This window comes from Oncorhynchus mykiss, chromosome 20 (assembly GCF_057628025.1).
Source record: "Oncorhynchus mykiss isolate SJ-2025 chromosome 20, ASM5762802v1, whole genome shotgun sequence".
NCBI classification, from domain to species: domain Eukaryota; kingdom Metazoa; phylum Chordata; class Actinopteri; order Salmoniformes; family Salmonidae; genus Oncorhynchus; species Oncorhynchus mykiss.
In genome coordinates, this window is record NC_143041.1 from 11,582,078 (window position 1) to 11,597,650 (window position 15,573).

The 15,573-nt window shown below is 43.4% G+C and overlaps 1 protein-coding gene across 10 annotated transcripts in view; it reads right to left on the reverse strand.

The window, feature by feature from the left end:
• Positions 1-15,573, reverse strand: part of abcc3 (ATP-binding cassette, sub-family C (CFTR/MRP), member 3) — a 59,065-nt gene that overhangs the window by 16,066 nt on the left and 27,426 nt on the right. For 8 of the 10 annotated variants that reach the window (XR_016489314.1, XR_016489316.1, XR_016489315.1 and 5 more), the window contains exons 4-18: positions 13,862-13,999; positions 13,060-13,185; positions 12,908-12,969; positions 12,521-12,652; positions 8,168-8,407; positions 5,439-5,616; positions 5,158-5,319; positions 3,671-3,763; positions 2,796-2,999; positions 2,437-2,583; positions 2,146-2,233; positions 1,576-1,642; positions 1,355-1,481; positions 962-1,138; positions 317-484 (exon numbers count right to left, since the gene is read on the reverse strand). Coding sequence is in view for 7 of the 10 variants with exons in the window: in XM_036955670.2 (XP_036811565.1) it covers positions 317-484; positions 962-1,138; positions 1,355-1,481; positions 1,576-1,642; positions 2,146-2,233; positions 2,437-2,583; positions 2,796-2,999; positions 3,671-3,763; positions 5,158-5,319; positions 5,439-5,616; positions 8,168-8,407; positions 12,521-12,652; positions 12,908-12,969; positions 13,060-13,185; positions 13,862-13,999 (2,109 nt within the window). In the remaining 3 variants the exon portion in view is untranslated. Of the gene's footprint in view, positions 1-316; positions 485-961; positions 1,139-1,354; positions 1,482-1,575; positions 1,643-2,145; positions 2,234-2,436; positions 2,584-2,795; positions 3,000-3,670; positions 3,764-5,157; positions 5,320-5,438; positions 5,617-6,034; positions 6,209-8,167; positions 8,408-12,520; positions 12,653-12,907; positions 12,970-13,059; positions 13,186-13,861; positions 14,000-15,573 lie in introns of those variants that run through there. The other 2 variants (XM_090212201.1, XM_090212202.1) reach the window with 1 other exon arrangement.

A 15,573-nucleotide genomic window follows, 5' to 3' on the forward strand; every position in this document is an offset into this window, starting at 1 on the left:
ATACTAAACCAACAAGTAGAGGATTGAAAACTATAAACCACAGATAAGAGCTACCATTTCCTCTATTGTAGGCGAGGACACTTTAAAATGGGGTTTTACTATGTGAACTAGGCAGAATATAGCTCATGTACTTGTCAGTTATGAGGAGATTCCCACTGTTGTCCTTTTTAACATCGCCATGTAGTGCCATACCACCAAATATGGTTGATAATGGACAAGATATCTAACCAGTTAATGTCTCTCTGCTACCACTCAGAATGTGTCTCTCTTCTTCTGTAGTGTATGGAGAACAGAGCAGAGTGACTCTTCTACTCACCTTGCCCTGCAGCGCCCCCTCTGGGCCAATGACCTGGTCGAAGATGTGTTTGGCCACGTGGGCGTCCACGGCAGAGAGAGGGTCGTCCAGCAGGTAGACGTCTGCCTCATTGTACAGAGCTCTGGCCAGACTCACCCTTTGTCTCTGACCACCTGAGAGGTTGATTCCCTGAGAGAGAAACAGAGAGAAAGTAGCAAGAGAAAGAGAGGAGAAAGAGAGGGGAGAAGAGAAGAGAGAAAGTCAGGAGAAAGAAAGGAGAAATAGAGAGGAGAGAAAGCCAGAGAGAGGAGAGAAAGAGAAAGAGGAGAGAAAGAGAGTAGAGAGAAAGAGAGACAAAGAAGAAAGAGAAAGAGAGGAGAGAAAGAGAGGAGAGACAGAAAGAGAGGAGAGAGAGAGAGAGAGAGAAAGAGGAGAGAGAGAGAAAGAGGAGAGAGAGAGAGAGGAGAGAGAGAAAGAGATAAGAGAGAAAGAGATGAGAGAGAGAGGAGAGAGACAAACACAAGCAAATCACTGATCTCAAAATAAGTTGCTTTGTTTGAGACTCAGACTCATCTTAGCTCCCAGAACTGATGCCTTTAGTTGTGGGCTAACGTGACCTTTAGCCCCAAAAAACAAACCAGGTTAGATTCTATTCCATCTCCCTACCTTCTCTCCGATCTCGGTCAGGTCTCCTCCAGGTAGTACTTCCAGGTCCTGGGTCAGAGCGCAGGCATCCAGACAACAGCGGTACTTGTGCTCGTTGTAGGCCTTGCCAAATAGGATGTTGTCTCTCAGAGTGGCATTCTGGATCCAGGCTTGCTGCGGGACGTAGGCCACCGAACCCTGAAAGGAGAGGAGGGAGAAAACTCAGTACAGCTGGTAGAAGAGGGAGAAAACTCAGTACAGCTGAAAACTACAACTGGACACAAACAATCAGTCTATCAATCGTTCAATCAATCAATCAAGCAATTGACCCACTAATCAATTACTCAATCGAGCAAATGCCCCAATAAAATCAAATCAACCTTCAGTTAGCATAATTTAGTTCAGTGGACATACCTGTATAGAGATGTCTCCCTCCATTTTCTCCATCTCTCCCAATAGAGCTGACACCAGAGAAGACTTTCCACAGCCGACATGTCCTACCACCGCTAGCAGTGAGCCCTGGGGCACCATCAGGTTTATACTGGGACGGACACACACACACACACACACACAGTCAGTGCATTCTTTCCCTTGAATAGTTATTGTCCTTTGCATGATGCAACTTGCCAACATACTTGTGTAGAGCAGGAGGATCTTGTTTTGCCCAGGTGAACTTCCCGTTGACAACAGTCACTGAGCTATCTGAAGGGGAGAATGCATTGCAGTTACAAAAACAGGAACCATGACACAGCATTACCAAACTGGCAAAAACAGAGGGAGTTACAGAAGAAAAAGCAATGACTGTGGAATCCGTCCATCCAAATCCCTTAAGTCACCTCAACTTAAGAGTCTAAAATGTTATTATTACAAAAGCCAAAAGTAATGACGATGCAAAACTGAAATTGATTACATAATCCCTCATAGTTTCTATATAAAACCTAACCGCCTACAGTAATGGCAGGCAGTGGTGCCATGGCAACAGGCCCATGTAAGCCTGACTCAGCAGTAACCATAGAACTAGGAATTAGAATAGTAATTGAATAGGATCTCTATGGCAGAAACATAGACAATTAGAATGCCTCAGAGGCCCCGTCCCATTAGCTTTATTCTCTACCATCCTTCATGTCAGTGAAAACCTAAGGGGTATCGGAAGGGCCTAGGGGGTAAAATGAAACCAGCCCAGCCAAGTTTGGTTCAATGTTCACCTGTGGCAGTGTTAGTCCGGTCCACAGACTCTGGGTCCAGCTCATCATGACTCAGGAAGTCCTGGATACGCTTCAGGGACACACTGGCCTTGGAGTGGCAACAGAGTCAACACACACACAGCGCAAAAGCATGCACAACATCCACAGGAGGAATGACAGAAGGAATAAGAGGAGGAGTGAGAGAAAGAGGAATGAGAGAAGTAGGGGGGAAAGAGAGTGACAGGATGAAAAAAATTGAGAGGAGTGAGACAAGAAGGAGTAAGAGAATGACAGAGGAGGAGAAGAGCCTACCTGTACGATACTGCTGATGACTTGGGGCAACATATTGAGAGGGAACCGTAAGATGTTGAACAGAGACAAAGATACAAAGGCTTTCTCCGCGTCTAAAATGTTATTTTTATCCACAGTCACATACACTGCAAACGTTGTCAAGGCAACCTGAGGAGACATAAAAAATACATTTATAAAAGCTTGGAAATAGATCCTCTGGACAACTCATCGATTTGCAGCTTTCAGTTGTACTCTGCCCATCTAAAATATCTAGCTAATAGTCAGAGTTAACCTTCCTTCCTTCATGCAAAGTGATATAGCGCATACAACAGGGATAATATAGGTGTGTGTGTGTGTGCGTGCCGGAGCGTGTCCCGTACTAGGAAAGGTGCACTGGTCCATGCCATGGTAGACAGAGCACCGAGGTAGGCCGTCTTGCGGAGCACATTGAGCTCTTTCTGTCTGATCTCCAGAACCTTCTCTTTAAAGGAGCTCTCCCAGGCGTACAGCTTCAACACTTTGATCCCATTCAGAATCTCGTTCATCAGTTTGATGCGAGCGTCCTTGTACTGCATCTGCTCCACCTTTAAGAGACAACAGGAGGGGGGTGGAGAGAGGGAGGGGGGAGAGAGGGAGGTGGGAGGTGGGAGAGAGGGAGGAGGGAGGTGGGAGATATCCTCTGTCCATGTCAAAACAATGCTACTTTAGAGATGTAGACCGCTTGGCTGTCGAAACCGTTGGTAGATAAATGAATGCGTTGGATCTAACAGAGTGTGCGGCTTTTCCTTTCCTTTTAAAATACTGTATTTTAACACTCATTAAAAAAAAAGAGGCTTTGATAGCTGCTCAAAGACAAAAAAGCACAAACATTTCCGAGCAAACTGACACACCACAAACAGAGTTTTTGAAGTACAGTACAAAAAAAAAGGTATAGAACATTTCACTCATCTTTCCACCCACAAGCCGACTAGTTTAAAGAGCAGCCTGCTACAGTACAAACTCTCAGGAGATCTTTACAGTGCTCTGGTGTTTGATCATGAGCATTTTTTTTGTTGTGGTAAAGAGTTGCACACGTTTCTACCTTCACACACTTGGACGAGAAGCCGCTTGTTCAAATCGGCGAGACTTCTCAGTCGTAATTACAATCATCATCGACACCATCCTTCTAATCGCGATCATCACCATCACCACAACCTCAAACCTCCATACCACAGATATTAAGCCGTTGTAGAAAAGCAGAGGGAGGTGTGCATACCTGGTAGGCTCGTGTCCTCACGGCGATGGCAGCATTTAAGGGGATCAGGAGGATCATCACAGCAACACCAGCCAGCACCGACGGACCCAGGTTCTACAACACAGAGACAAGGCACGACCAATCAGCACCGACAGACCCAGGTTCTACAACACAGAGACAAGGCACAACCAATCAGCACCGACGGATCCAGGTTCTACAGCACAGAGACAAGGCACGACCAATCAACACAGACACCGACCAAGGTTCTAGAAGAGAGAGACAAGGCACGACCAAACAACACAGACACCGACCAAGGTTCTAGAAGAGAGAGACAAGGCACGACCAATCAACACAGGCACCGACCCAGGTTCTACAACACAGAGACAAGGCACGACCAATCAACACAGACACCGACCCAGGTTCTACAACACAGAGACAAGGCACGACCAATCAACACAGACACCGACCCAGGTTCTACAACACAGAGACAAGGCACGACCAATCAACACAGACACGACCCAGGTTCTACAACAGAGACAAGGCACGACCAATCAACACACAACACAGACACCGACCAAGGTTCTAGAAGAGAGAGACAAGGCACGACCAAACAACACAGACCAAGGTTCTAGAAGAGAGAGACAAGGCACGACCAATCAACACAGGCACCGACCCAGGTTCTAAAACACAGAGACAAGGCACGACCAATCAACACAGGCACCGACCCAGGATCTACAACACAGAGACAAGGCACGACCAATCAACACAGACACCGACCAAGGTTCTAGAAGAGAGAGACAAGGTATTAGCAATCAAAATAAAAAACAAGGAAGGATCAAATCAACACAACAGAGATGGACCCCAGAAAGACCACGTATGACTAAGCAACACAACAGAGATGGACCCCAGAAAGACCACGTATGACTAATCAACACAACAGAGATGGACCCCAGAAAGACCACGTATGACTAATCAACACAACAGAGATGGACCCCAGAAAGACCACATATGACTAATCAACACAACAGAGATGGACCCCAGAAAGACCACGTAAGACTAATCAACACAACAGAGATGGACCCCAGAAAGACCACGTAAGACTAATCAACACAACAGAGATGGACCCCAGAAAGAGCACATAAGACTAATCAAAGCAGAGCAGGGGTGTATTCATTAGTCGGATAAAGTTGCAAAACGTTTAGTCTGTTACAAAATGTTTTGCATCGGAAAAACATTTACCGTTAACTTTAGGAGCCAAACGGAAGCAAACGGAATGAAATGAAACAGAGAGGGACCTAGAAACTCGTTTTTGTTGCTAAATGTTTTCCGTTTTGAAGGAAACGGTTTCCCTTGCAAAACATTTTCTGTTGCAAACAGAATCCCACTAATGAATATACTCCAGGCACAATCATTCTGGATCTCATCTCTTTAGATCTATTCCCCATACAGTGCACTACTTTGGCCATGGTGGACTAATAAACCCACCTCCATGGAAAGAACCCACCCACCTGCCACAGGAAGTATAGTGCCAGTATGATCTGAAGTGGGGCGGACCACAGCATGTTGAGAAAGGTGGTGAGATCCATGAAGCGCTGAGCGTCCACTGACATCAGGTTGACTATCTCTCCCACTGTAGATGTACGCTTGGCCGCGTTAGTGATAATCAGAGACTAGGGAGAGAAAGAAAGGACAGAAGAGAAAGACAAAAATACAATTTTCACCACTGTGTGTGTGTGTGTGTGTGTGTGTGTGTGTGTGTGTGTGTGTGTGTGTGTGTGTGTGTGTGTACCTTCCTGTAGATGGCTCCTATGATGGAGGTGCGAAGTCTCATCCCAGTGACGAAGCAGTACTGGAAGTGTTGGTGCAGAATGAGAGTCTGGAGGAAGGCTGCGAAGAACATGAGGAAGGCCAGGGCGTATCCCCACCAGGTGGGAGCTCCCTTCTGCTTCGTGAATGAGATCAATAACCTGGAGGGAGGAGAGAGGAAGATGGGGGGGGCGGAACAGGAGGAGAGAAAAAGATGGGATAGTAAAAACAAAGAAAACCTTGAAGGAGTAGGTGTGTCCAAACCTTTGACTGGTACTGTATATATAAAATACATAGATTCTGTAGACTGATGAGTAAAACAAGCACATTAAACATGACATACAGTACCAGTCAAAAGTTCACACACACCTACTCATTCAAGGGTTTTTCTTTATTTTTACCATTGTAGAATAATGGTGAAGAAATAAAAACAAATTAAATGACACATATGGAATCATGTAGTAACCAAAAAAAGTGTTAAACAAATCAAAATATATGTGATATTTGATATTCTTCAAAGTATGCACAATTTGCCTTGAGAGAGTTGTACACTCTTGGCATAGTCCCAACCAGCTTCACCTGGGATGCTTTTCCAATAGTCTTGAAGGAGTTCCCACATATGCAGAGTACTTGTTGGCTGCTTTTCCTTCACTTCACTCTGCAGTCCAACTCATTCCAAACCATCTCAATTGGGTTGAGGTCGGGTGATGGTGGAGGCCAGGTCACCTGATACAGCATTCCATCACTCTACTTCTTGGTCAAATAGCCCTTACACAGCCTGGAGGTGTGTTGGGTCATTGTCCTGTTGAAAGACAAAATGATAGTGGGACTAAGCGCAAACCAGATGGGATGCCATTTCGCTGCAGAATGAGGTGGAAGCCATGCTGGTTAAGTGTGCATTGAATACTAAATAAATCAATCACAGACAGCGTCACCAGCAAAGCACCCCCACACCATCACACCTCCTCCTCCATGCTTCACGGTGGGAACCACAAATGCAGAGATCATCCGTTCACCTGCTCTGTATCTCACAAAGACACGCCGGTTGGAAGCAAAAATAAAAAAATTGGACTCAACAGACCAAAGGACAGATTTCCACCGGTCTAATGTCCATTGCCTGTGTTTCTTGGCCCAAGCAAGTCTCTTCTTATTATTGGTGTCCTTTAGTAGTGTTTTCTTTGCAGCAATTCGACCATGAAGGCCTAATTCACACAGTCTCTTCTGAACAGTTGATGTTGAGATGCGTCTGTTACTTGAACTCTGTGAAGCATTTATTTGGGCTGCAATTTCTGAGGCTGTTAACTCTAATGAACGTATCCTCTACAGTAGAGGTACCAGAGTCTTCATTTCCTGTGGCGGTCATCATGAGAGCCAGTTTCATCGTAGCGCTTGATGGTTTTTGCGACTGCACTTGAAGAAACTTTCTAAGTTCTTGAAATTTTCCTGATTGACTGATCTTCATGTCTTAAAATAATGATGGATTGTCATTTCTCTTTGCTTATTTGGGCTGTTCTTGCCATAATATGGACTTGGTCTTTTACCAAATAGATAGGGGGCGGGACAGGAAGAGTTTGTATACCACCCCTACCATGTCACAACAACTGATTGGCTCAAACACATTAAGAAGGAAAGAAATTTCACTAATTTACTTTAATCAAGGCACACCTGTTAATTGAAATGCATTCCAGGTGACTACCTCATGAAGCTGGTTGAGAGAATGCCAAGAGTATGCAGAGCTGTCATCAAGGCAAAGGGTGGCTACTTAGAAGATTCTAAAATATTAACACTTTTTGGGTTACTACATTCCATGTGTGTTATTTCATAGTTCTGATGTCTTCACTATTATTCTACAAATGTAGAAAATAGTACAAATAAAGAAAAACCCAAACTTTTGGCTGGTACTGTAGATGGGTTTATGCTTCACAGAAAGCCTCCCATCATTCAAACACACACTTTCATAACAACCTACACAGGGAACACATTTGCACGTCGGCTTTACATCACAAACAAAACAACTCTTGACAGCCGAGGAGGACCATAAGGACGTAGACCAATCAACATGCAAATAATATTTTTCCTGGAAATAAGAGACCATGACACATGTTCATGTAGGTAAATGTTGTCCTTCCATAAACCACATAGGTGTCCAGGTGAATCCTGTCCAGTGGAAACACTGTGGTAGTGAGAATATTTGTTTAAACATTTGAGTCATTCAGCAGACGCTCTTATACAGAGCGACTTACAGGAGCAATTAGGGTTAAGTGCCTTGCTCAAGGGCACATCAACAGAATTCAACTAGACAGCTCTGGGTTACTGGCCCAACAGCTTCATCGCTAGACTACTATCCAGCCCATGTTGGTAAAAATAATATATTACATCGGAGCTACTTGAGTGTGTAGCTTTTCCTTATAAAATACTGTATTTTAACTCATTAAAAAGGGGCTTTGCTAGCTGCTCAAAGACACACCACAAACAAGAACAATATTGTCCTGTCACTCTGTAAAGCTACAAGGAAACAAACACCCCACCCCTATGATGAGTCTGATACAGGAAATACTGCTGCTGTCCTAAATTAGCTTTATATTCTGATCTTTATCTTTACTCAGAACGTTATCTTTATTCAGACCACATTCAGCATGTTCATCTGCATTTGACATATAGACTTGGTAAGGCTTCATAAGGGTATATAATGCTGCGTAGTGCTCTATTTACTTGAGGAGCTGTGGGTTGACGAAGGTGATGAGGTCCTGTAGGAGTTTAAATGCAGATCCGATGAGGAAGTAGGGTCCAAAGGCCTTGATGAGGGAACGGAGGAAGGAGGGCTTTTTGGGGTCTTTTTGTTTGGACAGCAACACCTCCACCTCCTCAGGACTGCTCTCCCCCCCTACATGGTTGGACTCTCCCGCTGGGGTAGGTTTGGAGAAATGAGCCTGGGTGGACTGGTCCACAGCACTGTGGAGAGAAGGGGTAGAAATAGGTTCCAAGTTGAAGAAGCATTCATCACATCCAGTTTCTACCCTTGAACATGAAGTTAACCGATATACTGTATATTTACGCATGATTTTCTCACACAATCGGAATGTGGAGGGGTTGGATTCCAAAAGTCAATGAAACGCAACTCTCCCTCACACCTCTAAACAGGTTTGAGCAATTACAGGCTTAGGTCTCTCTTTCATATCATTTTACTGGTTCTTTTGTTCACTGAAGGAAAACCAGACAGAACTTGGCAGAGAAACTGAAGAGTAGCGAAAGAGCGAGCGAACATGAGAGCGAGCGAGAGCCAAAGAGAACGCTTGGAACAATGACAAGAGGTTAGAGTTCAGCATTCAGCAGACACTCCCAAGCTGGTGTCAAGTGTGTTTGGACAAGATTTATATTGACATTTTGGTCATTTCCCAGACGCTCTTACAGTTAGTGTATTCACCTTAAGGTAGCTACATTCAACAACCACATCTCACAGTTTTCAAAACTTTCCTCAATAAAGCAGCCTTCTGCAAAGTCAGTGCAGGTAAGAAACAACAATTACAACGGTACTGTGGGGCCCATGGCTATGTAGCCTGGAAGATATACACTATACACACACGTTGTATCCGATCTTCAGGTTCTTGGCAATTTCTCACATGGAACAGCCTTCATTTCTCAGAACATGAATAGAAGAAAGGTCTTTATTTCTGGCCATTTTGAGCCTGTAATCCAACCCACAAATGCTGATGCTCCAGATACTCAACTAGTCTAAAGAAGGCCAGTTTTATTGCTTCTTTAATCAGTACAACAGTTTTCAGCTGTGCTAACATAATTGCAAAATGTTTTTCTAATGATCAATTAGCTTTTTAAAATGATAAACTTGGATTAGCTAATACAACGTGCCATTGAAACACAGGAGTGATGGTTGCTGATAATGGGCCTCTGTAGATATTCCATAAAAAATCTGCCATTTCCAGCTACAATAGTCATTTACAACATTAACAATGTCTACCCTGTACTTCTGATCAATTTGATGTTATTTTAATGGACAAAAAATTAGCTTTTCTTTAAAAAACAGGGACATTTCTAGGTGACCCCCAAACCTTTGAACAGTAGAGAGTGTGTGTGTATAATATAATATATATATATATATATATATATATATATATATATATATAAAAATAACTCAGCATCGTTGCTTGCAAGCAAGCATTTTACAACAAACTCTACACCTGTTGTATTTCGCTTTTTTTTTTTAACCTTTTATTTTACTAGGCAAGTCAGTTAAGAACAAATTCTCATATTCAATGACGGCCTAGCCCGGCCAAATCCTAACCCGGATGACGCTGGGACAATTGTGCACCGCCCTATGTGGGGTTTTGATTTGGTGTTGAAACCACACAGTGAATATCGGAGATAAAAGCTTTGGGAGAGTGAAGTTTCACATTCCATTTAGATGGCTTGTGTGTTTAGATTTTAGTTCTGGAGTGCCCTGTACTTTCCAGTTACGGGCCCAACAGAGAATAAACATTTTGCCGTTTCCAGCTACAATAGTCATTTACAACATTAACAATGTCTATACTGTATTTCTGATCAATTTGATGTTATTTAAAAATCGACAATTTAAAAAAAACTTTTCTTTCAAAAACAAGGAAATTACTAGTGACCCCAAACTTTTGAACGGTAGTGTATGTCTAGTTAAATAAGCTGAAGCAGAAAGCAGTTTCAGCTAATAGTTTTTTGCTCTCGAAAGCTTGTTTGACAAGTTTAAGCAGAATTTTTTTTTGTGGCAGCCACCTGCTTTGATAAGTTAAAGCAGACATTTTCAAAGAGAAACTTTATATAAATCCTATCAATTATTAATATCGTAGAATTGGGATGAATTATAAAAATTGTTGTCTCTTATCAGAGAAAAAGCAGGTACTCTGTGTTCAAGGCAGAAAGCAGGCTTAATATGGCTATCAGCCAGATTTTCTCTCCACTGCTTTCCAGTCACATTCCATTATTTTTTTTTAATTCACTGTAGCAGCCTGTTGGAATTCTCTGTAGGATGTAAACACATCGTGTATTATGTAAACACATCAAAACACACAATGTTTCATCTGTGTGTTTTGTAACGATTTCTCGCCAACTCATCTTACTGATCTGTGGTGCTATTTCTGTCGTTGATACTAGCATGTTTGTTTTCCTACTGTGTTTTCCACCCAAGACCAGAGATGCAGAGACACTGACTCAACATATTAAATGCTCAAAAGGTGCTGCACAATCCAGTGGCTACTATGCTAACACAGTTTTTTTTTTTACAGATATGAGCGATACTGGCTGGCGCCACATGAAAAACACACTTTATCTTTCTTACACATACATGCACATGAACAAACACAAGCGTGCACACTCAGATCCCATAAAGACAACTCTCTCCTCCTCCCCCCCCCCCCCCCCCCCCCCCCCCCCAGCTCTCCACAGTCCTGGGAAAGATGTGAAAGGGCAAACTACTGTTGACTTAGGCGGTGTCATTTGGCTGTGTAACCTTGGGGCGGCAGGGTAGCCTAGTGGTTAGAGCGTTGGACTAGTAACCGGAAGGTTGCGAGTTCAAACCCCCGAGCTGTCGTTCTGCCCCTGAACAGGCAGTTAACCCACTGTTCCTAGGCCGTCATTGAAAATAAGAATTTGTTCTTAACTGACTTGCCTGGTTAAATAAAGGTAAAATAAAAAAAATAAAAAAACAAGGGAAACCATTCTCTACACAGTCGTACTGCTGGGTCAGGAAAGATTAAAGGAAATGTGGATGCTGGTCTCAAATCTACATTTCTTAGAAATACACACCGAACAAAAATATAAAACGCAACATGTAAAGTGTTAATGAGCTGAAATAAAAAGATCCCCAGAAATGCTTTCGCTAAAATGTTGTAAACAAATATGTTTACATCTGTGTTAGTGAGCATTTCTCATTTTCCAAGATAATCCATCCACCTGACATGTGTGGAATATCAAGAAGTTGATTAAACGGCATGATCATTACACAGGTGCACCTTGTGCGGGGGACAATACAAAGCCACTCTAAAATGTGCAGTTTTAGACCAGCCACCCGAACAGCTGATGACACAGAGGTTGCACAACCGAAGAATTTCTGCACAAACTGTCAGAAACCGTTTCAGGGAAGCTCATCTGCGTGCTTGTCATCCTCACCAGGGTCTTGACCTGACTGCAGTTCAGCGTCGTAACAGACTTCAGTGGGCAAATGCTCACCTTCAATGGCCACTGGCACGCTGGGGAAGTGTGCTCTTTAAAGATGAATCCCGGTTTCAACTGTACCAGGTAGATGGCGTTGTGTAGGCGAGCGGTTTGCTGATGTCAACGTTGTAAACAGAGTGCCCTTTGATGGCGGTGGGGTTATGGTATGGGCAGGTATAAGCTACGGACAACGAACACAACTGTATTCTATCAATGGCAATTTGAATGCACGGTGATACCGTGACAAGATCCTGTTTGTCGTGCCCTTTCTCCACCGCCATCACCGGTTTCAGCATGATAAAGCACGGCCCCATGTTGCAAGGATCTGTACACAATTCCTAGAAGCTGAAAATGTGCCAGTTCTTCCATGGCCTGCATTCCCACCAGACATGTCGCCCATTGAGCATATTTGGGATGCTCTGAATCGACGTGTACGGCAGCGTGTTCCAGTTCCGCCAATATCCATCAGATTCGCAGAGCCATTGAAGAGGACTGGACAACATTCCACAACCAACAGCCTGATAAACTCTACGCCAAGGTGATGTGTCGATCTGCACGAGGCAAATTGTGGTCACACAAGATCCGGACTGGTTTTTTGATCCACGCCCCTACCTTTAAAAAAAAAAAGGTATCTGTGACCAATAGATGCATATCTGTATTCCCAGTCATGTGAAATCCATAGATGAAAGGCTTAATTGATTTATTTCAATTGACAGATTTCCTTATATGAACTGTAACTCAGTACAAACGTTGAAATCTTTGCATGTTGCATTTATATTTGTGTTCAGTATAATAATAGTTTTTCAGTTTCCTATTCTACCCCCCCACCCTCTTTTGCTCCCTCCCTCCATCTCCATCCCTCCCTACCTGTGAGTCTTGGCCTGCTCCACCTCCCACTCCCGCAGTAGCTTGGGGACGACCACCTCTGAGCTGTCCCTCTTGTTCAGTGACCACAGGTCTTTGGCTTCCAGAGGGTTCTTATAGCCCTTGATGGCCATGCTGGGAAAGAGAGGGACACAACACATTAGTGGAACTTCATGAAGTGCAAGATCCTGGAAAATAATTTATCCGTGTCCAGGAAACCAGGGCACAGAGAGAAGACTTGTTTGCGGTTCCATTGATTATTGATCAAATGTACTGATTACTTGTGGGAATAACATACTTGAACATGAAATAGCTACAAGCCATACAAATGTACAGGATAAGTCAATCCTGCACCAAGGTATAATTGTTGTATGGGGAAAATCATGTTACCTAGTGAACCACCAGAAGGTCATAGTGGAGAGGAAACCAGCAGTTGATTGAGGACAAGGATTCTGAGGAGAAAGAGTAAGAAGAGGTCACTGTCTGTCTGTGTGTCTGGTTGACTCACAGGGTCTGTGTGTCTGTGTGTCTGGTTGACTCACGGGGTCTGTGTCTATGTTGGAGAAAAGTGGAGGTTTCTCATTGAAGCAAGAGAGGATAAGCTCGGCTACGATCAGGCTGAAGTAGAAATAGAATGTGGTGAAACGCAACTTGTCTGAAATCTCACTCTGAAACACAAGAACAGAGAAAGACATTTTGTTATGAAAGCCATTTCTTAGGGAAGCTGACAGACAATGCGCTAACTGTCCTAGTCTCCTAAAATGCTCTCTTACATATCAATGATCAGTCCCCCCAAACCCTGCTGAGCTAAAAACAACTAAGTCATCCAAAATCCTTCCTTTGTCTCCCTGACCACAAGCCATTTTAAATAAAATATATAAAACACAACTAGGGGCTAATTGTTAGGATCAATGGGATTGTAAATAACCAGAGCAGACCACAGGACTGATGTTGGCATGGTTTGACCTGGCTTGGCCCCAGTGTAGCTCTGGCTAGCTGTTAGGGCATTTTATTATGTTAAGAGTATTAGACAGCCCTCAGTAGGATAGGTTAGATAAGACGGCTAAGGCCCTGCAGGTCGCTAGGACAACATACCTACTATTTCTCCTCTCTCTCACTCTCTTCACCCAACCTGGGTCCTGCCTAACCCCCAAAACAACCAACCGTAAGTTCTTTAGCCAGGGAAGGAGAGGGAGGGAAGGAGGAGGAAGAGGGGGATGGTAACCATGTTTTGAGAGAGGGAAAAGAAGGAGAGAGCTGAGGGAGATGGAGACATCTATACATTTTAAACATCTCCTTCACCTCCGCCTATACAGTACACATTAGGGGAAACCCGGATCTCACCTGATATTTGGCCTGTAGGATCTTGGAGCGGAAAGGCACTATGGCACACAGCACTGACAGGAACCAGAATATAAATAGAATCCCTGAAGACTGGACCCCCCTCAACCTCTCAAACTGTATCAGAAACAAAGCTAGCAGCTGAGAAAGAGAGGGAGAAAGGGAGGGTGAGGGAGCGAGGCGTTAAAGTGATCACGATTTAGATAAGCACAGAAACACACAGGGCATGTAAAGGTGAACATGCATCTCAGCTCTACTCTCTCACTCATGCATAGGGCACGAGAGAGAGAAATGTGAGAAGAAAAAACAACAACTTGTGAACCAGCATAGCAACTGCCTGTGAATAACAGCATGTTCACTAGGCTTATTCTACACCTCAGAGCGTGCAACATACTGTAAAGGTTAATGGAATACAATGAAAATCTAATCATCTACAAACACAACAATCAGGCTGGTCTCAGACTAGACGTAACATAGTAAACAAAAATCTGGGACACTCAACTTAGTATATGTTACCTTTGGTATGGTTACATAACAGGGAATGTTACTTAAGGCAAAAACGGTGGTTGGTTGTTATGGATGGATGAGCGTATAACGCGAATGTCTAGCAACCCAAAGGTTGCGTGTTCGAATCTCATCACGGACAACTTTAGCTGATTAGCAAATACTACTTACTTTTTTTATCTACTTTACAACTACTTAGCATTTTAGCTTCCCCTTCCCAATAACCCTTTAACATAACTCCTAACCTTAACCCCAACTTAGCTAATGTTAGCCACCTAGCTAACATTAGCGTTCGCCACCTAGCAACCTAGCTAATGCTAGCTACAACAAATTAGAATGTGTAACATATCATACATTGCAAATTTGTAACATATTGTATTAATTGCAATTCGTAACATGTCATACAAATTGGGAACGTGCTTCCACCCATCCAGTACTACTCGAAACGTGGTCGTCACGAAGGCTGTGCTTCCATCCATCCGGAACATTATACAAAATGGTGCCTGAGGAAGGCACGCAGCATCATCAAGGACCCCACACAACCCAGCCACAAGCTGCTCTCTCCCTTACCGTCTAGCAGACGGTATCAGAGCATGAGGTCTGATACCAAAAGGCTCAGAGACAGTTTCTATCTACAAGCCATCAGAGTTGAACTGGACTGACCACCTGCTCTGATTCTCTTCACCTTAGCACACATTACAACTACTGCTACCAGACTCTTGTTATACTGCTCAAGTTAAACACTTGCTCTCCATCCCCCCTTCCCCCAAACACATGTAAATATTTTACTATAAATTGTGTCTTCCTGTATTACATTTATACTAAAATTGTTAATCTATTCTACTGCCATTCACTTCATGTTCATATTCTTATTTTTAACTATTTCTTATGGTTGTTGCATTGTCGGGAAGGAACCTGGAAGTAAGCATTTCATTGGACAATGTATACCATGCGTATCCTGCACGACTAATAAAACTTACACTTAAATTACTAATTTGAGTGTCCCAGATTTCCGGTTACTATGTTACGTCTACCCCTGAGTTCAGGTTGCAACAATACATACATGATTGATTGACAAGTTATGGATTCAAAACACTGGTCACTAAGCAACAAGACCCCAAAAATAAGATATTTTCAGGAAGTGAGTTGAACACTGTACTGTATGACTGTACTGCATGTTTACAACGCCACGCCCTGTTGGTTGTGTACAA